The sequence below is a fragment of the Nannospalax galili genome, unplaced genomic scaffold (genome assembly GCF_000622305.1).
Source record: "Nannospalax galili isolate Female #2095 unplaced genomic scaffold, S.galili_v1.0 scaffold371, whole genome shotgun sequence".
Classification (NCBI taxonomy): domain Eukaryota; kingdom Metazoa; phylum Chordata; class Mammalia; order Rodentia; family Spalacidae; genus Nannospalax; species Nannospalax galili.
Genome location: NW_008331606.1, coordinates 1,913,247 through 1,936,241, shown reverse-complemented (window position 1 = coordinate 1,936,241; position 22,995 = coordinate 1,913,247). Strand labels below are relative to the sequence as shown.

The 22,995-nt window shown below is 39.7% G+C and overlaps 1 protein-coding gene across 8 annotated transcripts in view; it reads left to right on the top strand.

The window, feature by feature from the left end:
• The window catches only part of Enox2 (ecto-NOX disulfide-thiol exchanger 2), a 395,106-nt gene that overhangs the window by 326,548 nt on the left and 45,563 nt on the right, over positions 1–22,995 (top strand). For all 8 annotated transcript variants that reach the window (XM_029560435.1, XM_029560431.1, XM_029560434.1 and 5 more), the window contains one exon: positions 15,082–15,196. In XM_029560435.1, coding sequence (XP_029416295.1) covers positions 15,082–15,196 — 115 coding nt within the window. The remainder of the gene's footprint in view (positions 1–15,081; positions 15,197–22,995) is intronic.

Sequence of the window (22,995 nt, the reverse complement as noted above, 5' to 3'; positions counted from 1 at the left end):
CTCATGCAACAGAGGACCAGGAACACAAACGGCCTCAAATGGCCGAAACACAGAGAATAAGAGTCTGCAGAGTGTGGCCCCTTAGATAGGACTCCTATATTGAGGTCCACTCACTCAGGGCTCAGAGTCCATTGCAGAAGAGGTGGCAGAAAGATTCTAAGAGCCAAGGCAGAGATGCATGATCATACAGAAATGGTCCTATAGGCATCTGGGACCCTTCTCATACAAACCTACAGCAACAGTGTCAACATGCACAAGATCCACTCGAGCTTAGGCAGACAAAACCACAGCACAGGGCTGTGGAAATGAACATCAAGTCCTAATCTTAGTGGAAGAATTATTAGAAGCTGATAATTGCTGGGTGAGGAAGAGCTAATCTTCTTGAAGGGAGAGACTCCAGATAGGCTGACTAAACCCTGGGGGATGAGCTACCACTGAGGGACATCTGGGGACACCTAACTTGACATGATAGGCCTTAACACAAATGACAGAATATATGAATTCCACTGGGAGTGCTATGGAAGGGGGTCATTGGGGAAGGGAGTATAAAGATGATTAAGATGTTCTGTATGGAACTGATCTTATCACATACTGTGTAATCCACTCCTTCGTTTGCAATAAGTTTGTAAGGTTTTGCTGTTATTACCACAGTCAAATACCAGAACTTTCTCAGTCTTCAGCCACTCTGATTTTACAAAAAAGTATATATATATATATATATATATCCTATAAATAGGGGTAATTTCCACCAGACAGCTAGGGATATTTCCTGAATCACAACCAAATGGGAGTTAGCCTACATGAGGCATTCTCAGCTTTTAGCTGAGGAAATGAATAGCCATTGATTGACATCTAAATGATTGCAAGCTGCTCCAAAATACATACTTCTCATGCTTCCTTGTTTTAATGTATGTACATGTATGTATGTACATGCTCATATGTATGTGAAAATGTGGCTAAGGGAGTGTGCGCATGTGTGTACACATGCATGTGGAAGCCGGAGACCTATATCAGGCGTCCCAGCACTGAGATTACAGGTGTATGCCATTACAACAGAAATTTTAGGTGTGTTCTGTGGATTGAACTGAAATTCTCATGCTTATGTAGCAAGCACTTTATAAAATCAGCGATTTCCCAAGAAATCTTGCTTACATGTTTAAAGAGACTTTTCCAGTGTGAATGTGGTCATTTCCAATAATCTTCATGCCTTCCTGAAAATCTGTGTTGCATTTGGTAGTACTTGCCTTCAGGCTGGAAAAATGTTCTTCAACATTTCCCATAGTACAAGCCTATTTTTAATATTTTTATTGAGTTTTTCTGCATTTCATCTAATAAATCATAAACAAATTTAGACCCCTCCCCCATTGGTGCCCCCCAGCAGATTTCATGCATTTTGTCATCTATGTTAAGTCCTATCTGGTCAAGCAGTTGTAACCAGATATCCTTCAGTGCAAGTTCATCCACTGGAATCTAGTCAGCCTACGTAGAGTCACTCTCTCATCCAACAGTAATCAGTTGCCAACAGTTCCTCAACTAGGGTTGGGGCCTGCTGTCCCTTTCCATTGTTTTATGCTGAGTTTTTGTCTGATTCAGTCAGCATGGGTCTTGTGCATGCTGTCTCCTTGTTGCAGGTTCATATGAGCGAGTTCCCAGTGTGCTGAAAGCCTGTTTCCTTATGTTTATGCACCAATCCTGGCTCTTACAATTTTCCAGTCTCCTTTTCCACAGAGGTCCCTGAGCCCTGGGTGGGTGAGGTTTACTATACAAGTCCTATCCAGGGACATGCACTCTGCAATCTGTTATTCTCTAAAACTTAACCAGTTGTGGCCTTCTATGTGCATCACATTCTGATGTACAGGAAGGTACACTGTTGAGAGTTGAGGGTTTTATTAGTATTTACTCTACTTCCTGGTGCTGTGTGTTCCATGAGCCTTAGGTGTCAAGATTCCACTGTAGATATGTCACTTAGGGCTAGGCATCTCTTAGACATATATTCTCTGTGTGTGGCCAGTTATAGAACTCTGTAATAGCCTCTATCTGGTGAAAAGCTTCTTTGATGAGTGATGTATAGTATACTTGTCTGTTAATATAAGGGTCCATATTTAGCATACATTAAGACATTTTATTTGTCTAGAGATATGCCAAAGATAGAATTTTCTCTAGGATCTATGATTTTTCCAGCCATGTGTATTTGGCTATATTTACAGTGCCACCCATGAGTTCCCTCCCATTAAGAGGACTTTTAAGTCCAATTAGATAGCTGTTGATTAACCCCGAGATAAAAAGTGCCACTACTACACCAATATAGTTTGCTGTGCCAGTTATTGTGGTTATTAGGCTTTAGAGTTGGATTAGACCATTGATTGATTTTTCTCCCTTAGCAGTTTGCATAGTATCCTCTAGAACTATGAGAGCTAGTCTACAGGGAGAAGGGTTCCAGGTCAGTCCCAGCTCAGTTGCTCCAAGTCTTGTGTCAGAAGTATGTCCTGTCTTCAGCAATAGGGTCTTACCTTCAAGTTCTGGAAGGTAATCAAGGACTGTGGCAGTATCCTGTGTTGTTTTGGGAGTCTCTTGGACTAACCTGATCAACAACTCAAAGGGAGGTATCTCCTGTCTGGCACTGTGTTCCTTGTTATATAGCCTTCAGGTATACACATGCACTCATGTTCAGACACTGTATATGTATGTTTCAAGTTTTTTTTATTGAGCTTTTAAAATTTCAGACATTTCCCACTCAAATACAGACACCCTTCCCCATCCATGCCTCACCCTATACCCCCACTGAACCCTATGCACTCTGCTATACATGCTGAGTCCTATTCATTCAGGTGTTTGTACCCAAATGTCCTTCAGTGTAAATGTATCCACTGGAGTCTAGTCAGGCCATCCAGTAGTCATATGTAAGCCATACTTTCCCTCACCCAGCAGCAATCAGTCTCAAATAGTTCTCAATCTAGTGCTGGCCCGCCAACTATTTCTCACCTCCCCTTTGGGCCCTTGTTTAATTGACCTGACATGGGTCCCAAATCCAATGCCACCGCTGCCACAGGCACACGAGTGAGCCTCCAGTAGCCTGGAAGCCTCCACCTCCTCATGCTGATGAACCAGCCCTGGCTCCTACAAACTTTCAGTCTCCTCTTCTGCAATGGTTCCTGAGCTGAGGGTGGGTGAGGTTCCATATAGCAGCCCCATCCTACACTCTATAGGCTCTTATTCTCCAAAACTTGGCCAGTTGTGACCTTCTGTGTGTATCACACTCTGATGTATATGGAAGCCTCACTGGTGAGAGTTGAGGGGTGCATGAGCCCTCTCTCTACCCCTTATTCTGCTATGTTCCATGAGCCTTGGTTGTAGAGATTCAACTTCAGATGTGTCACCTAGTGCTGGGCATCTCCCAGGTGTGTGTTCTCTGTGCCTGACCAGATGTGCAACTCTGCAGTAGCCTCCATCTGTTGCAAAAACAAACTTCTTTGATGAGTGCTATATGGCATGTTTGTCAATTTCAGGGAGGTCTCTTCTATTTGGCACTGTGTTCCCTACCAAGCAGCTCCTAGGAATACATAAGCATTAATGTTCACTCTACCTGCATTTCTCATAGGGTTTCTACAGCATCAGGTTTCCCTGTAGGTTTCCTAGCCCCCCTGAGATTCACTCATCTCTACTCTTTTTTCTCCCATTCGACCTCCCTCCTCCCTCCCTTCCTAGTCACAGTGGCCCCATTATCCACAATCTCCCTACAATACCTCCAGACTCCCACAGAGTTTCCTTTCCTGACCTCCCTCGCTCCCCCATACTATGTCCCTCCCTCCTCTCCTCCCTGCCAATTCCCACCTTTTCCACCTCCCTCAGGTAACATCTGTTCCCTACTTTCCCTCCTTCAGGATGTTTCTTTTCCTTTACCTCCATGTATCCTTTGCCCTTATCTGGCTCCTGGTGTTACATCAGAATTTATACACTCACATATAAGGGATTGGTGCTACAATCCACAAGTGAGGGAAAACGTGTCACTTGCTTTTCTGCATTTGTGTTACTTCACTTAGTATAACACTCTCTAGCTCCATCCATTTACCTGCATATTTCATAATTTCATCTTTTCTTACTGCTGAGTAGAACTCCACTGAGTAGACGTACCACATTTCATTAGCCATTTGTCACTTGAGGGACATTTAGGTTGTTTCCATTTCATAGTTATTGTGAAGAGAGTAGCAACAAACATGGATGTACAGGTATCTCTACAGTATGATGAGTCCTTTCAGTATATGCCAGGGAGAGGTATCACTGGATGGTATGGTAGGTTCATTTTTAGCTTTTTGAGGTTTCTCCACACTGCTTTCCATAGTGGTTGCACGAGTTTGCATTCCCACCAGCAGTGAATGAGTGTTCCTCTTTCTCCACATCTTCTCCAGCATTTGGAGTCTTCAGTTCTCTTTATTTTAGCCAGGCTGACTGGGGTAACATGAAATCTTAAAATGGTTTGTTTTTGTCTTCATTTCTCTAATTACTAAGAATGCTGAGCACTTCTTAAGGTGTTTCATAGCCATTTTTATTTCTACGCTTGAGAACACTCTGTTTAGGGGTATCGCCAGTCTTTTTATTGGGTGATTTATCTTCTTATTCCTTTTTTTTTTAGTTCTTTGTATATTCTTGATATTAATCCTCTGTCCTGTATCTGGTGAAGATTTTCTCCCACTCACTGGCTTTCCTCTTCCCTTCCTTAGTTGTTTCTTTTGCTGTACAGAAACTATGTAATTTAATGAGGTCCCACTTACTGATTGTTAACTTTAATGCCTGAGCAGCTGGTGTCTGACTTAGAAAGTCCTTTCCTATGCCTACATTTTGGAGGGTGCTGCCTATGTTTTCTTCTAGCAGTTTCTGAGTTTCAGGATTTATATTGAGGTCTTTGATCCATTTGGAGTTGACTTTTGTGCAGGGTGAAAGATAAAGGCCAAGTTTCATTTTTCTGCAGGTGAAGATCCAGTTTTGCCAGCCACATTTGTTGAGGATGCTATCTTTCCTCTGTTGTGTGCTCTTAGCACCTTTGTTGAATATCAGATGGCTGAAATTATATGAACTCATGTTTGGGTCTTCTATTGTGTTCCATTGGTCTATGTGTCTATTTTTGTGCCAGTATCATGATGTTTTTATGACTATAGCTCTATAATATAATCTGAGATCAGGTATGGTGATACCTACAGCATTGTTCTTTTTTTGCCAAGGATTGTTTTGGCTATCTGAGCTCTTTTGTGATTCCAAATGAATTTTAGAATTGTTTTGTTAAGCTCTGTGAAGAATGTCATGGGTATTTTGATTGGGATTGCATTGAATCTATAAATTGCTTTTGGTAAGATGGTCATTTTCACAATATTGATTCTACCAGTCCATGAGCATGGGAGGTCTTTCCATCTCCTAGTGTCGTCCTCTATCTCTTTTTTTAGAGTTTTGAAATTTTAATTGTAGAGATCTTTAATGTCTTTAGTTAGGTTTATTCCTAAATATTTTAATTTTTTTGAGGCTATTGAGAATGGGAGGGTTTCCTCTAGTTCTTTTTCTTATTGCTTGTTATTGGCATATAGAAAGGCTACTGATTTTTGTAAGTTGATTTTGTATCCTGCCACTTTACTGAAAGCATTAATAAATTCTAATAGTTTTCTAGAGGAATTTTTGAAACCTCATATGTATAATATCATATCTGCAAATGGGGATAATTTGACCTCTTCTTTTCCAGTTGGTATTCCTTTAATTTCCTTCTCTTATCTTATTCCTCTAAGAAGGGTTTCAAGCTCTAAATTGAAAAGGTATGGAGACAGTGGAAAGCCCTATCTGGTTCCTGATTTCAATGGGAATGCTTCCATTTTTTCTCCATTCAGTATGATGTTGGCTATGGGTTTGTTGTATGCAGCTTAATTATGTTGAGATATGTTCCCTCCAGACCAATGCCTTCTAGGACTTTTAACGTGAATGCATGTTGGATTTTGTCAAATGCTTTTTCTGCATCTATTAAGATGACCATTTGGTTTTTGTCTTTATGTTCATTTATGTGTTTTATTACATTTATTGACTTATGAATATTGAATCATCCCTGCATCTCTGGAATAGAGCCAACTTAATTGTGGTGGATGATTTTTTCATGTCTGTATGCGGTTTGCAAGGTTTTTTTTTTTAAGTATCTTTGCATCTGTGTTCATTAAGGATAGAGGTCTATATTTTTCTCTTTTTTGTTGTATCCTTACCTCATTTTCGTATTACAGTGTTACTGCCTTCATAGAAAGAGTTTGGGAGTTCTCCCTCTGTTTTTATCTTTTTGAATAATTTAAGCAGTATTGATTGTAGATTCTCTTTGACTGTCTGGTAGAATTCTGCTGTGAATCTATCTGGGCCTGGGCTTTTTTCAGTTGGGAGGTTTTGTATTACTGTTTCAATTTCCTTACTTGTTATGGGTCTGTTTAGGCTGTTGATTTCCTCTTGGTTTAACTTTGATGGTGGCTGCGATTTTAGAAATTCATCCATTTCTTTTAGATTTTCAAATTTAATGGAGTATAGATTTTTAAAGTATTTCCTTACAATGTTCTAAAATATCCCCTTAGAATGTTTTGGTTTTTTTTTTTTTTGGTGTCTGTTGTGATGTTTCCCCTTTCACCTCTGATTTTCTTAATTTGAATTTGCTCTTTCTTTCTTTTGGTTATTTCTGCTTAACTTGTTTAATCTTTCAAAGAACCAGCTCTTACATTCATTGATTTTTTTATTATTTTCTTTTTTTATATTTCATTAATTTCTGCTCTGGGTTTTGTTATTTCTTCTCATCTACTAGGTTTGGGGCTGGTTTATTCCTGCCTTTTCACAGTCTTGAGTTGTATTGCCAACTCATTTCCAGATGCTCTTTCTGATTTTATAATGTAGGTACTAAGAGCTATAAAATTACCTCTTAGGACTACTTTTAGGGTGTCCCAGAGGTTTTGTTCCTTTGTATTCTAGTTTTCATTTTGTTCCAAGCATACTTTTATTTCTTTCTTAATTTCTTCTTTGACCCATTCGTGATTCAAGAGTGTGTTTGTTGTTTAATCTCCGTGAATTCATGTATTTACTAGAGCTTCTTTTGCTGCTGATTATAAGCTTCTTTTGCTGTTGATTATTGCACTGTGGTCTGATAAAAGGCATGTAATTATTTCAGTTTTTTTGTGTTTATTGAGATTTGTTTTGTGCCCCAGAATGTGGTCATTTTTAAAATAACTTGCATGACCTGCTGAGTAGAAAGTGTATTTTTTAGTGGTTTGATGGAATATTCTGTATATATGTTAGGTCTATTTCATGTAGTATATCATTTAATTCAGATGTCTCTGTTTTTTGTCCAGTTGCCCTGTCTATTGAAGAAATTGGGTATTAAAGGTCACCCACAATCACTGAGTTGGTGCCAATCTCTTATAGTCCTAGACTACTGATTTTATGAAATTGTGTGCTCCAGAGTTTGTTGCATAAATGTTCATGATTGTAATATCTTCTTGGTCAATTGTTCCTTTGATTAAAATGAAATACCCTCCTTATCCCTTCTGATGAGTTTAATTTGAAGTCTATTATGTCAGATACTAATATTGCAACACCTGCTTGCTTCTTAGGGCTATTTGCTTGGAATATTTTTTTCCCATCCTTTCACTCTAAGATAGTGTCTATCCTTGAAGGTGACATGAGTTTCTTTAAGACAATAAATATATGCGTTTTCTTTCTTGACCATTGCACCAGCCTGTGTCTTTTGACAGGGGAGTTGAGGCCACTGATATTTAGTGTTAATATTGAAAGATGTTTATTTTGTACTGTCATTTTAATTTCTTTGTGTTTGTGGCCCTATTTTGTGTTTCTGTTGTTATACCTTTCTTTATATTCTTTCTGTAGCCTCTTGGGCACACTCATTCCTTTCTTCGGTACTTTGTATTGCTTCAAGTATTCTCTGTAGTGCTGGTTTGGAAGACATGAATTCTTTCAACCTATTTGCGTCATGGAACATTTTACATTCCCCTTTGGCCTTGATCAATTGTTTTGCTGGATAAAGTATTCGGGGTTGACATCCATGGTTGTTTAGAACTGGAAATACTTTATTCCAGGCTCTTCTGGCTTTCATAGTTTGCACTGAAAAGTCACCAGTAATTCTGATGGGTTTTCCTTTATATAAAACTTGTTGTTTTTCTCTAGCAGCTTTCAGTACCCTCTCTTTGTTCTGTACATTTAATGTTTTTAGTATGATATGCTGTGGGGACTTTCTGTTCTGATCATGTCTTAATGGTGTTCTCTGTGCTTCTGGAATCTCTATAGGTATATCTTTTCTTAATTTGGGGAAATTTTCTTCTATAATCCTATTGAAGATCTATTTGATGCCATTGGTTTGAGTTTCTTCTGCTTCCTGTATGCCTATAATACATAGATTTGGTCGTTTCATGTTGTCCCACATTTCCTGAGTATTCCATCCCTGTGTTCTTTTTTGAATTTTGCATAGTCTTTGCTTAAGGAGTCCAGATCTTCAACTTTATCCTTCAGTCTTGATATTCTGTTTTCCATTTCATTCATTCTGCTTCTGAGACTTTCTCCTGTTGTTTCTACTTGGTTTATTGAGTCTTTCAGGCCCATGTTCATTTCCATTTGGATTTTCTTCAGTATTTCTATCTCTTTAGTGAAATTTGCTTTTCAAATTGTGAATTGTTTTTGATATTTCATTAAGCCACATATTTATGTATTCTTGAGCGTCCATCAAAAGTTTATGTCTTTCCTCTTTGAGTTCTTTGAGTTGTTTGTCTGTGTTTTCTTGTAATTATTTGATCATGTTCATGATTGTTCTTTTAAATTCTGTGTCCTGATGTTCCACAGGGTGGTTTTCAATGTTCTGCCCTTCTTCAGGCTTGTGGGGTTTGTTGGGGCATATTTTCCTGGTTTTTCACTTTTTGTGTGTTTTGGCATTGCTGTCTGGACATTTGGACATTCTTTGTTGGTTATGTATTCAATAGGAACTTCTACTCTGCTTTTGTTTAATTTAATTGTGGTGCTGTTAATATTGTTTATGTACCTTAGTTACTTTTTGTTTGGGTATGGAAGACAAATTGGTGGGTATTTCAGGTTCTTGCTGGGTAGTAGACTGGTCAGAGTCCTGACTGAGCAGGTCTGTCAGACTGATCTGGGGATTGGGAATTTGGCTGTGAGGGGATTGCTTAGATGAGGATTTAGGGATCTATGGTAGGGTGGTTAGTTAATCTGGTTTGGGAAGCTATTCTTGGGACTTGAGGTGAAGGAATTGGAGCCTGCACATGAGAGAGGCCTGCAGGGACAAAGTGGGGGTGGATGAGAGAAATAGGGTAGCTAGTCCTCCTGAGGTAAATGAATTGGAAGCCAGCCTGAGAGAGAAGCCAGCAGGGGACAGGGTGGGGGTGGATGAGTGAAATGGGGTTGGGAGGCAGTGAGCTTGATCTGACTTACCAGAGTCCTAACTGAACAGGTCTGACTGTCTGATCCAGAGACTGGAAATTTGGCAGTGAAGGGACCACCTGGATGAGGACTTAGGGGTCTATGGTAGGGTGATTCGTTAATCTGATTTGAGAAGTTAGTCCTAAAATTTGAGCTTAAGGGATTGGAGCCTGCCTGTGAGAGAGGCCAGGAGGGACAGGGATCCAGGGGGGGTTTGAATTAATACATTGCCCTCTGGCTTTCTATGCCACTTAAGCTTTATCTCTCCACTCTCTCCCTGTCTAACCTCCCTCCTCCCTCCCCAGTTTAAGTACCCCCCCCAATTTTTCCATTTTCACCTTGATAATGCTGATCTCCTATTGTCGCTTCTCTCTTGAGTTCCTTCTTCGCCTTTATGCCTATGGTTCCTTGTATGTCCTTCTTCACTCCTCCCTTCCCAGTTGAATGCCCCCATTTTTTCTATTTCCCCCTTGGTAACATCTTTTTCCTGCTATTCTCCTCTCTCAGACTCTTTCTTTCTCTTTACCTCCATGGTTCCTTTGCATTTTCCTGGTTCCTGCTGTTACATCAGGATATATACTCAGTATAAGGGATTGGTGTTAAGATCTTCAAATGAGGGAGAATATATGTTGCTTCCTTTTCTAAATGTGTATTACTTCACTTAGTATAATAGTTTCTAGTTCTGTCCATTTACCTGCAAATTTCATAATTTTGTCTTTCCTTACCACTGAGTAGAACTCTATTGTATAAATGTAGCACATTTTCATTATCCATTCATCACCTGAGGGACATTTGGGTTGTTTCCATTTCTTTGCTATTGTGTAAAGAGCAACCAATATGGATGTACAGGTAGGATGAGTACAGTAGGATGAGTCCTTTGGGTATATGCCAAGGAATGGTATAACAGGATCATATGGTAGATTCATTTTTAGGTTTTCTCTTTAATTTTTATTGAGTTTTTGTACAGTTCATACAATAGTTCTCAATCAAATTTATACACCCTCCCCTATCCATACGCCCCACCAGACCTTATGTATTCCACCATACATGTTAAGTCCTATCCAGTCAAGCATTTGTACATAGATGTCCTTCACATCCAAGTGAAGTTTTGTCAGCCTTAACTAGAGATCTTAAGGAAGGTCTACTCTCCCTCACCCAGAAGTAATCAGTCTCCAACAGTTCCTAGGCTACAGCCAGCCTGCTACCTTTTCCCCTCAATCCACTCTCGGCCCTTGTCTGATTGAGTTGTCATGGGTCCTGTGCTCAATGCCACCATTGCCACAAGTTCACATGTGCAAGCTTCCAGTGGCCTGAAAGTCTCTGTTTCCTGTGTTCATTAACCAGCCCTGGATCTTACAATCTTTTTGTCCTCTTTTTCACAATGGTCCCTGAGCTCTGGGTGGTTGGGGTTTCGTACAGGAGTCCTATCCAGTGACACACACTCTGCAGTCGCTTACTCTTTAAAACTTGACCAGTTGTGGCCTTCGGTTTGCATCACACTCTATTGTATAAGGAAGCTCCACTTGTGAGAGTTGAGGGATGAACTAGTTTTATCTCTACCCCCTGTTTTGGTATGTTCCATGAGCCTTGGGTATAGACACTCAACTGTAGACATGTCACCTAGGACTAGACATCTCTTAAACAAATATTCTTTGTCTGACCAGTTGTGAGATTCTGCAGTAGCCTCCATCTGTTGCAAAAAAGAAGCTTCTTTCATTAGTTTGTATGGCATACTTGTCTATAAATATAAGGATCCATATTTAGCATATGGTAAGAAATTTCATTTGTCTGGAGTTATGATAAGGATAGGGCTTCCTATGGGATTCATGACTTCTCCATCCATGTGTATTTGGCTGTGTTCACACTGCTATCCATAAGTTCACTCCCACTGAGAGGACTTTGAATCCAATTAGATAGCTATTGATTATTCCTCAGATAACAGTGCCACTACTGTACCAATAGAGGTAGTTTGCCATGCCAATCATTATGGTAATTAGGTTTTAGGGCTTGATTGGACCATTGACTGATTTTCTCCCTTAGCAGGTTGCACAGTATCCTCTAGAACTATGGGAGGCAAACTTCAAGTAGAAGGCTTCCAGGTTAGTTCCTGCTCCATTGCTCTGAGTCCTGAGTCTGAAGTATGTCCTGACTTCAGCAGTAGGGTCTCATCTTCCAGTTCTTAGAGAAAACCAAAAGCTCTGACAATAGCCTTTGTTATTTTGAAGTCTCTTGAACCACTCTGACAAACCACTGAAAGGGGGTCTCTCCTGTCTGGCACTGTGTTCCTTGCCATACAGCCACCAGGTGTACATATGCACTTATGTTCAGATACCATAATGTGCATTTCTCAGGGGGGTTCAGAGGCAACACATTTCCCTCTGACTTCCCTAACCCCCCAAGATCCATTCATCTCTACTCCCTCTCCCCCCATCCGACCTCCCTCCTCCCTCCTCAGTCCAAGCACCCCCATTATCCCCACCCTCTGCACAGTAACACCCACCTCCCAACATCCCCCTTCTCCTGACTTCCCTCCTCCCCAACCATGGTCCCCTGTATGTCTCTCCCTTCTCCCCTCCCAGCCCAATAGTCCCACTTTCCCCACCTCCTCCCTGGTAGCATCTATTCACTACTATCTCCCTTTCAGGTTCTTTCTTTTCCTTTACCTCCATGTTTCCTTTCCATTTTTCTGGCTCCTGGTGTAACATCAGAAAATATATATATGGGATTGGTGCTATGATCCACAAATGAGGGAGAACATTTGTAGCTTGCTTTTCTGAGTTTGTATTACTTCACTTAGTATAACACTATCTAGTTCCATCAATTTATCTACAAATTTCATCTTTTCTTACTGCTGAGTAGAACTCCATTCATTACTTGAGGGACATTTAGGTTGTTTCCATTTCTTTGCTATTGTGAAGAGAGCAGCAACAAACATGGATGTACAGGTATCTCTATAGTAAGATGACTCCTTTGGGTATACGCCATGGCGTGTGTCTTAGTTTGTTCTTCATTGCTGTGACAAAACACTCCGACCAGTACCAACTTGGGGAGGAAAGGGTTTATTTGTCTTACATCTCCCAGGTCGCAGTTCATCAGGGAGCCCAAGGTAGGAACCCAGGGCAGGAACCTGGAGGCAGGAGCTGGAGCACAGGCCATGGAGGAACGCTGCTTACAGGCTTGCTCCCTTGGCCCCTGCTCAGCCTGCTTTCTTATGCAACACAGGCCCACCTGCCCAGGGGTGGCACCACCCACAGTGGGCTGGGCCCTCCCACATCATTCATCAAGAAGATGCCCTTCAGACATCGCCACAGGCCAGTCCAATAGAGTTAATTCCCCGACTGAGGCTCCGGTGTGTCAAGTTGACACTAAAGCTATCCAGCACAGCGTGGTATAACCATATCATATGGTGGGTTCATTTTTAGTTTTTTAAGAGTTCTGCACACTACTTTCCATAGTAGTTGAATGAGTTTTCATTCCCACCAGCAGTGAATGAGCATTCCCCTTTCTCCACATCCTCACCAGAATTTGTTGTCTTTTGTTCTCTTGGTCTTAACCAGTCTGACTGGGGTAAGATGAAATCTTAAAGTGGTTTTTATCTGCATTTTTCTAATTGCTAAGGATATTGAGCAATTTTTTTTACTCTATTATCTCTGTTCCAATTTTAGACTCATCTATTTATTTTTATTTCCACTGTCATGTTTTTCAGGTTTCAGAACTACTCATATACAGTAATTAGCAGGCAACTAGTTTAAACAACTATTTTCTTATATGCTCAAAGATGTAAAAGAAATGTGTTCATAATGAGTGAAAAGAAGAGGCATCTTAGATGACAGAAAAGAAGCTTTTAAAAGCAACTTTTCACTTGTTGGTTGGTTATTTCCAGACAAAAGAACTCTTGTCTTCTTTTAAAATAAGTGAATTTTTGGTTCATTTTTAAAGCTTCTGACATTTTGCTGAGATTCTCAAAAAAAATTCTTCTTCAGTATGATCACAATTCCTTTACATCAGGATTATAGTTAAAATTGCTACTTTTATTCTTTGTTTGGTAATAACCACATCTGGGTAGAGAGAAAACTAGTTCATCCCTCAACTCTCACATGTGGAGCTTCCTTATACAATAGTGTGATGCAAACAGAAGGCCACAACTGGTCAAGTTTTAAATTGGTCTCTATTGATTGTTCTTTCTCTAGGAAATGGAATCTCAACCTAGTTCCTGAGATGTCAGGTGATTTTGGTTGTTATCCTAAATCTATAATATGTTATCCATATTATGAGTGTTATGGTCTAAAGACTGGGCATTCCAAAATGTTGACTTTGTATTCTTTTGCTTAAATGATCAGTTCAATTACTTGTATTTAAGCTAGGGATTTCTGTCTATTGAATAGAAGTTCCAATAACTATTTAACTCTTTCAGCCTCATCTGGGCAGTTTAGAATCTTTTTTGCTTCTATAGCTGAGAAACCATACAAAAATTTGAATAGACTTTATATGCAAATTGTAAAGAATCAATGTCTCTGTCTCTGTGTCTATCTCTGTCTCTTTCTCTATGTGTGTGTTTCTGTCTCTCTCTGTCTCCCCTCCCACCCTTTCTCTTTTCTTTCCTCCATCCCTCCCTCCCTCTGCACATTTTCCCTTTTTCAAAATTTTATTTATTATTTTTATTTTATGTGTATGCATGTATTGCCTGCATGTAGGTAAGTGCACCCGTGCCATGCAATGCCTGTGGAGGTCAGAAGAGGTGGTTGGATCCCCTGGGACTAGAGTTATGGACAGTTGTTAGCTGCCATGTGGGTGCTGGGATTCGGACCCAGGTATTCTGCAAGAACAACCATGTTCTTAACACTGAGCCATCTCTCCAGCCCCCACGTTTCCCTTTCTAAGAACCCCTTCTTGCTTTCCAGTGGCTGTTTTTTCCTAACCTGTCACCTCACATTATTTAGGCCACAAAATTTTCTGCTAGAAATTTAGCATACCCTATGAGCAACTAACTCTTTTCTGCTCTGGAACTAGAAAGCCATTAAAAAACTTGGAAACTGGTTCATAGGCTTTCTCCTTCTTCCACATGCAGCTCCTCTTCATAAGGTACCTGCATTTGTTCACGTTCCAATGATATCAAGTAACTATGAGTTTTCTTTTGTACAAATATTATACTTATTGTCCATAAGAGAGTTAGTCTGGTAGAAGTTTACCCTTGACAGATCATTTTTACTGTAACTTCTCAAAGTATAAAATCTTGATTTAGAGGTCTGTTCAGTAACACTGTAAGAAGAGAGGAAATAGCAAGCAACAAAATTAAAGGGCGCAACATGGGAAGGTGAAAATGGCAAAACTCTTAAGGGAAACTCCAGAAATCTACACAAGTAAGAGGTGAGGAATCTTTCATGGCCAAAAGTACTTTCTAATGTGGGATGACTATAATAATTATCTTAGGCTGTCGGAGCTCTGGGTTTGGAATAAAAGCTTGATGCAAGACAGAGCATACCCAAGTGTGCTTTTTTTAGTGAGACTTATTTAGTCTTACTGTGCCCTTGCCTTTGCCTTAAGAGCACTCTGAGAGTTTATAATATATCCCTATAACTCTGTCCATTTCCTCAACATTTTCCAGGTTTTCTCCCTAAAAAGCATACCTTTTAACCTTAGGAAATTCGCAACATTCATAATGATGAATTAATGGGAATCAGACGAGAAGAAGAAATGGAAATGTCTGATGATGAAATAGAAGAAGCAGCAGAAACAAAAGAAACTGAAGAATCAGGTAATGATAATTCTACTTTGTTTTATGTACTAGGCATTTATTTACAAATGCAATATTTTCAAACCTTTAATACAAAGTAAGATGTGTATATCAACTCATCAGCCTTGACACCAGCTAGAAAAATTGATGGGGCTATATAAGTAATATCTAGACCTGTGTCTGGAAGATTTTTGGTTCTTCATTTATTCCCATCTTGACTGGAAATGCCTAATACAGACTTTTCTTTCAAAGAACCACTGGGCATTTAGCCAGCATTGTTCCATATTTGATTTGGATGTACTAATATGTTCCACAACTGTGAGATAGCATATGCATAAATACTATATCACTTAGACATCCTACCAAAATCAGTAACAGATGGATATAAGATTTAAATGTTAACAAAACATATGTAGCAACAGACATAAAGAAAAATACAAAAATCTGTTCTATAATTTAGGAGAAAATTTCCTAAAATAGAAATAAAAGATTTTTGAGGAACTAGGGAGATGGCTCAATTGCTAAAGCACTTCCCCTGCAACCAGGAAGACCTGAGTTCAGATCCCCAGCACCCACATAAAAAATGAAAAGCCAGCATAGCAACGTACACCTGTTATCTCAGTGCTGAGGAGGTAGAGGCGGAAGGAACCCTGGAGCTCACTGGCCAACTAATCTACCCAAATCAATAAGCTCCAGTTTCAGTCAGAGATCCTGACCATGTCACAAAATATAAGATGGAGAGTGATAGAAGAAGACATCCAGCATTGATCTCTGACTTCCACATGAGCATGTACATGTACATACACATGTGCGCAATACACACACAAATTTTTTAAATAATTTTTTGATGAATACAAAAAATTAAAAATTTCCATAAAGTAAGTCACAAAGTTACTGAAGCAAGTAACTGTGGCAATTACTTAGGGAATATGTTGAGAACCAAGTATCTGGATAAATACTTTTCCTCTAATGTAGTCAGGACCTACTGTGAGACTGAAGCCATGGTATGGCTACCCAGTGGGTCTATCAGGTAAGCTTCTTGAAAAGTAAGACAATACCTTACCCATAGGTTTCATCCATTATCATGGTTGGAAGATCATCACAGGGGAGCATACCAACCATCAGACTAGTTTTTCAGGTAAACCATTCCAAACCATCTTAGGAGTTTGATTATAGGAAAGTACAGTGGGAAAAGCATCAGGCTACGCTGGGGAGATGCTTCAGCAGGTAAAAGCACTTGCTATGCAAGTATGAGGACCCCAGTTCAAATCCCCATCACCCTCTTAAAAACCCAGGGATGGCCATGCACACCAGTAACCCCAGGACTATGTAGGGTGTGGAGACAAGAGGATCACTGAAGATTGATAAAGCAAGACACCTTACATCCTTCTCTGGCTTCTATGCATGCAAATGGGAGTGCACACCCCCCCACACACATGCTCATACCACCCCACACATATAATTTTTTAAATAAATTTTCCAAAAAGCACTGAACCTAAAGTTTGATTATCTGAATTCTAGTTCCAGATTTGAGAGGGACTTTTCCCCCACTGAGACTAAGCTACTACATTATTAAAAAAAAAATCACAGATTTTTGTGATGGTCAGCTGAATTCATCTAGACATTTAATAGCTGTTATATGCCAAGCAATTGCTAAGTATTCGAGATATAGTAATTTACGGTCTGTCATGTAATAGGAAGAAATACTGATTGAATAAAATTCAAATCTGAATTTCTTAGTTCTGGCACCAGTTCCAATACCAAAGCCAGAAGCTCTAATTAGTCCTATGTGATTGATTGGTCTCGGAATTTAACCCCATAAACAGAAACTCTTAAGGACAAACAGCCATGAAGTCAGACTTTTAAAGGCACTCATTATCTGTTACATCTGAATTTTCTGTATTGTTCTGATACATTTGGTCCTTAAACAGACTGCTCTCTAAACTAGATATTTTATAATCAGTAGTTAGTGTTTTCCAGAATTGTAACCTACTGCTACAAATAAATACTACAAACCTGTAGCCAAAATAAACAAAATACTGTAATAATAATTGAGCTATTCAACTATTTAAGTACTTAGCTGATATGTATTAAAACAGATTAATTATAATTTGTAGCATTGTCTCCACCCTAGAATCTCCAACATTGTACATAGTGTTTATATATGTGCAATATATAAGTGAAATAATGCACGTTTGAGCATCCACCTGATGAAGTGTGGAGTTTGAGGGGAGGAGAGGGGTATATGGGAAATTCATATTGAATGCACTTACTAGGGATATATAATTGCATTCTGCTTCTGTATCTCTTTTGAGTTAAAAGCTGTATTGGCTACTGCACAGAATCTTATTCGTTTAGAGACTGGAAATTCCCTGACAGATCATCTTATAGCTATTTTCTTTCCTGTTCCACATGCCAGGATGCTGCTTTGTCAAATAAAGCTATCTACAATAGACTTAATGGAGCTTACCAAATAGCTTTTCTCCCAGAAGGTTTCAATTCATTTTAATTCAAGGACTTTTGTGCATTTTTCTTCCCCTCGATCGTATCTAACTCTGTTATCTTGCTTCTGTAGTACTCAGCTGCAGAAATCCTGCTCGACGTGAGGCAGTGGTAGTCTCCTTGGTTTTTATCTAAATCAGCTACATGTTTTAGCTATCACTTGATTCCAATTAAAAGCTTAAGCAAGCAGATCTCAGAGTTGTTGTTTTCTCTTGCTATGCTTGCCAAACATGAATTCCAGGAGCCTAGACTGTATCCCTGGTCATGTTTTACTTCCCAAAGAATGCAAAACCAGTTAAATTTCATTGGAGTGTCACAAAATTGCTATTCTTCCAGAGACTATATTAGCCCATATTAACGGTACAGTATTTGAAGTCCCCTAGCAATGGAAGAAAGGACTGCTGTGCTCAAAGTAGTATATTAAAGAGGGCGAAATCACATCAAAGCAAATCATACTATTGTGAAATTGCTTCATTCTGTTGTTAATCGTGTACCCAGGAAGCAGGAGAACTAAGAGCAGCTGTTCATCTCTACATGTACCTTCTTCACTCAGATTAGTGCTTATCAGAATTGGGACACCAAAAAATCATTTCAGTTCTCCTTAAAAATTTAGATTTCTGGGCTACAGAGAGTCTGATCCAGTAGGTCTTTAACAGGGGTTAGGAACTGGCATGTTATGAGTCATCCTGAATTATTCAGAGGCTGATGATGGTCCACAGAGCACATTTAGAAGGCATTGATATAGTCCAATTCTCCTTTATTGCTCTAGCCAAAATTTTCTTTTTCCTTGACATCCAATCTTATTCCTTCTTCCCATTCTTTACCTTCCATTCTTCTCACTTTAAGAATTTCATCAAGGGGCTGGAGAGATGGCTCAGCAGTTAAGAGCACTGGCTGCTCTTGCAGAGGACCTGGATTTGATTCCCAACACCCACATGGTGGCTAGCAACCATCTGTAACTCCAGTTCCAGGGGAATCCAATGCCCTCTTCTGACCTCCCTGGGCATTGCACAACATGGGTGCCCTTACACACATGCAGGCAATACACTCATACATGTAAAATAAAAATAATAAATAAAAAGTATTTGATCAGTTAATTAAATACTATGCCCTGTAAACTGATAGAAATGGAGATATAAATATGTATAAATCTACATAACTTTAAGAAACTCCACTTGCTGCTAACCTAGAAAATACTGATCAGAATGCAGCAAGGACAAGAGATAGTGTGAGCCAGAGTAGTCACAGCCGGTGATAATTGTTCACAGCCTTGAAAGGGAAATAGGTTTAGATGGGAAGAGGAAAGGTAAGAAAGCATCTTTATAGTATGGGAGAGTAGAAGAAGCAGGAGGTCAAAGATGGAATGAAGCATGATTTGTGTAGGGGATAAAAGATTAGGTGGGCAAGATGAGTCTAAATGCTGGAGGACTGTGCATGCCAAGCTTATATTTAGTATAGTAAGCAATATGGCTCCATAAGCACATCACAGCACTACTATGATGAAAGCAACGTGAATTATACATTTTAGGAGATAATTTTAGAATAAGAGCAGCCAGCCAGAGGCTTTTATAGGAATAGCGATGTGAAATGATAAAAGCTCAGGCAAGAGTGATGGCAACAGGGCTGAGAAAAATTACCAAAGAGGAAGCAATGGAAAATGTGAGATTAAAGATGCGAAGAGTCATTTGTAGAGGAATATGCATGAGTCTTTAGGGTAAGATCAGTTATAAATGATGAAGAAAAGTAAAGATCCTGGAATGAACCTGTTTTCTACTCTGAGAGGCTTGGGGGCAGATGAATATATTAATTCACTAGAACAGGCATAAAATGTACCATAAAATGGGAGTCTTAAACAATAGAGATTTTTAAAACAGATTTATTGTCTCAATTTTCTAATGGCTAGGAATGCAAGATTAAGGTATCAGCATGCTGGGTTCCTTATGAGTGCTGTGAGAGAGACCCTGTTCTAGGCCTCTCCCCTAGGTGTCTGGATGTTTGCCAACAATCTTTGCCATTCTTTCACATACAGATGTATCAACTCTATCTCTACCTTCATGCTCATATGGCATTTGTCTGTGTGCATGACTGTCTCCATCTCCAAATTTCTCCTTTCTGTAGCTCAGAAATTATATTAGACCAGGGCCCACCCTAACAAATTTACTCTACCTTGGTCTGTAAATGCCATTAGCAAGCAAGGCCCCATTCTTGGAGCCTCGATATCTTTGGTGCAGCAGGGAGTAATACAATGTAATCCACAGAATAGAACTTATATAGATGAACTGATGAATGATTCTGGTTTTAACAATATAATAAGATACAATTCAGAGAGTATACAATTAGGAAATAGGAAAGGTTTGTATCTAAATGAGAGTTGAAGAGTTGAAGAAAGTAGAAGAAATAAAAGATAGTGGTATATTGAGATCTGAGAATATGAATAAATTAATATGAAAGAAAAGTGAAAGAAATAAGAGTGCCTGCCCTCACCTCCCTTTACATCCCTGGGCTGCACAGCCTCCCATATCCTTGTCCCAGGACCTTCCCTGGGTAAGTCCAGCGCACCCAGTGCACCTTGACTTCCCCAACCACTTTCACCTTCCCAGCGCCACCCCCCCACACACACACACACTCCGAGTCTCTCCTCCTAGGCTGGGTACAAGCCCATTTCTTGTCTCGTCACCCCAGACACGGGGGCTAACCTCTCAGCCCAGGGCCGCCACTGCTTCCTGATCCTTTGCATTGGGACCAACCCATTTCCTCCCTGCAGCCCCCAGGAACCCTCTAGGCCTGGTCCCGCCCTCACCTCCCTTTACTTCCCTGGGTGGCACAGCCACCACCTTCCTGAGACCAGCATCTATCCTGGGCCCTTCTCCCAGGCCAGTCCAGCCCCCAAATTCTTGAGGGCAGAGTCTTTCCTGGAGAGACCCATACCTTAGGAGAAAGCCTGATATCCTCTGAGCCTCATCTGACTTGGGCCTCTGTGGGAACTCCTGAAGACAAAAGCAATTAGGCCACTCCAATATAAAATCAAAAGAGAGAACCTGAAGCCTAGACTAACCAGCTTTTCATGCCCAACAAGTAAACCACAAAGGCACATAAAGTTTACAAAAAGAAACAGATCTAAACTCAACAAATGAAGGCTTGAGTCTCACACAAGAATCAGAAACTCCGAAGGAAATTCACATGTCAAAGTCACAAACTAAAAATAATAACATGAAAAGACAAAATAATATATCCCCACCAAGTACCAATATTCCTCTAGAGAAGTACAATGAGAACTCCCTAGAGATCACACAGGACATGGAACTCAAAAGAACAATTATGAACATGATAAAAGAATTCAGTGAATGTAAAGAACACACAAAGAAAGAAATCAAAGGACTGTAAGAAGATAGGGATAAACTTCTGAATGAATTCAGAAAAGAGTTAGAAATATTGAAGACTACTCAGGCTGAAATGAAGAAGGAAGTGAAACAGTAAGCCAATTAGAAACGACAGGAGAAAGCCTCACCAACAGGATGAATGAAATGGAAAACAGAATATCAAGACTGGAAGATAAAGTGGATGAACTAGACCACTCAAGCAAAGATTATGAAAAATTTAAGAAAGCACAAGAATGGAATACGCAAAAATTGTGTGACACCATAGAAAAAGCAACCTTATGAATCATAGGCATACAGGAAGGAGAAGAATCCCAAGATAATGGCATAGACCAGATCTTCAACAGAATCATGGAAGAAAATATCCCCAAATTAAAGAAAGATATGCCCATACAAATACAAGAAGCATACAGAACACCAAACAGACAGGACCAGAAACAAAACTCTCCACAGCACATAACAGTAAAAACACTAAATGTACAGAACAAAGAGACAATACTGAAAGCTGCAAAAGAAGAACAACAAATCACATGTAAAGGAAAACCCATCAGGATTACAGCTGAATTTTCAGTGCAAACTATGAAAGCCAGAAGAGCCTGGACCAAAGTATTCCCAGTTCTAAATGACCACAGATGCCAACCCAGATTACTTTACCAGCCAAAATGTCTATCATAGTTGAAGGGGAAAGAAAAACCTTCCATGACATAAATAAGCTGAAAGAATTCATTTCTACAAAACCAGCCCTTCAGAGAGTTCTTGAAGCAATACAAAGAGCTGAAGAAAGGAACGACTATACACAAGGGGTGACAGAAAGAAATTCAATGAAGGTAAAACTGTGGAAATGCATAGCTATATCAAGAATGTGAACAGAAATAAAAATGACAGGATCCAATACACATCTTTCATTAATAACTTTAAATATCAATGGACTGAACTCCCCAGTCAAAAGACAAAAACTAGTTGAACGGATTAAGAAACAAAACCTGATGGTTTGGGATGTTCTGTGTGATACGCACACACAGAAAAAAAAAATCAACAAATTTCTTAAAATGTATTGTATTTGAGGAGGAAGCATAAAAGTTTACGTCATGTTAATTAGTAGAGGTGATGAAAATTACCATTGAAATCTACTTTATAGACATACACAGGCATGAAGGATCCAAGTGCAAACGACTATGACTAGTAATAATCAGATACATACAGATTAGAGATGCATGCGCCAACATCTCAGTGTTAGTAGCAAAAACAATGAGTCTTTCTGTAAGAAACAGTATATTTTAGAATGAAATGGAGATCTCTTTTGAGGGTTAAAAACTCATTCAATTTTATCTTATGGGGCTTATACTGAGTTCAATATTGTATAACCATTGAACAGCGAACCTAGAAATTTTATAGCCATTTTTGAAGGAGCTGCGTCTTTGCTCTGGAAACTGTTATTGGGTGTTACTGTACTCCCCTGGAGCCAGCCAGAGGGAGACACAGGGTCCCTGCAGATACGGGGGTGATAGGGGCAGAGTCCTGACACAGATACCCAGAGTCGGGTGAAAGCAAGCAGAGGGCAAGCTTCTGCAGACTTGTTTATTCTGGGAATCGTTTGGGGTTATAAGGGGTTGGCTAGTCAATCATGGTTTTGCACGCTGATCGAGGATATCCAATGGCAGTCTGTCTCCAGGCAAATCCTCTTTCAGCAGGTTGTCATTGCTATGCCCAACTGTGCTGGGCCATCGCATATGCGGAAGCCCTTTCCCCATTCTTAAGGCAGGCGGCCTGAGCTGGGCCGGGTTCTTTGTTATGCCATACAATTGGGCAAGTTAAAGCTGTAATGATATGCTTCTTCTAAAAGAAAATGAAAAATAATATTTAAAAAATGTAGGAAACAGCATATCTTGAAATGGAGAATCTTCTTTAAAGTGTAAAAACTCATCTACTTTTAAATCTTAC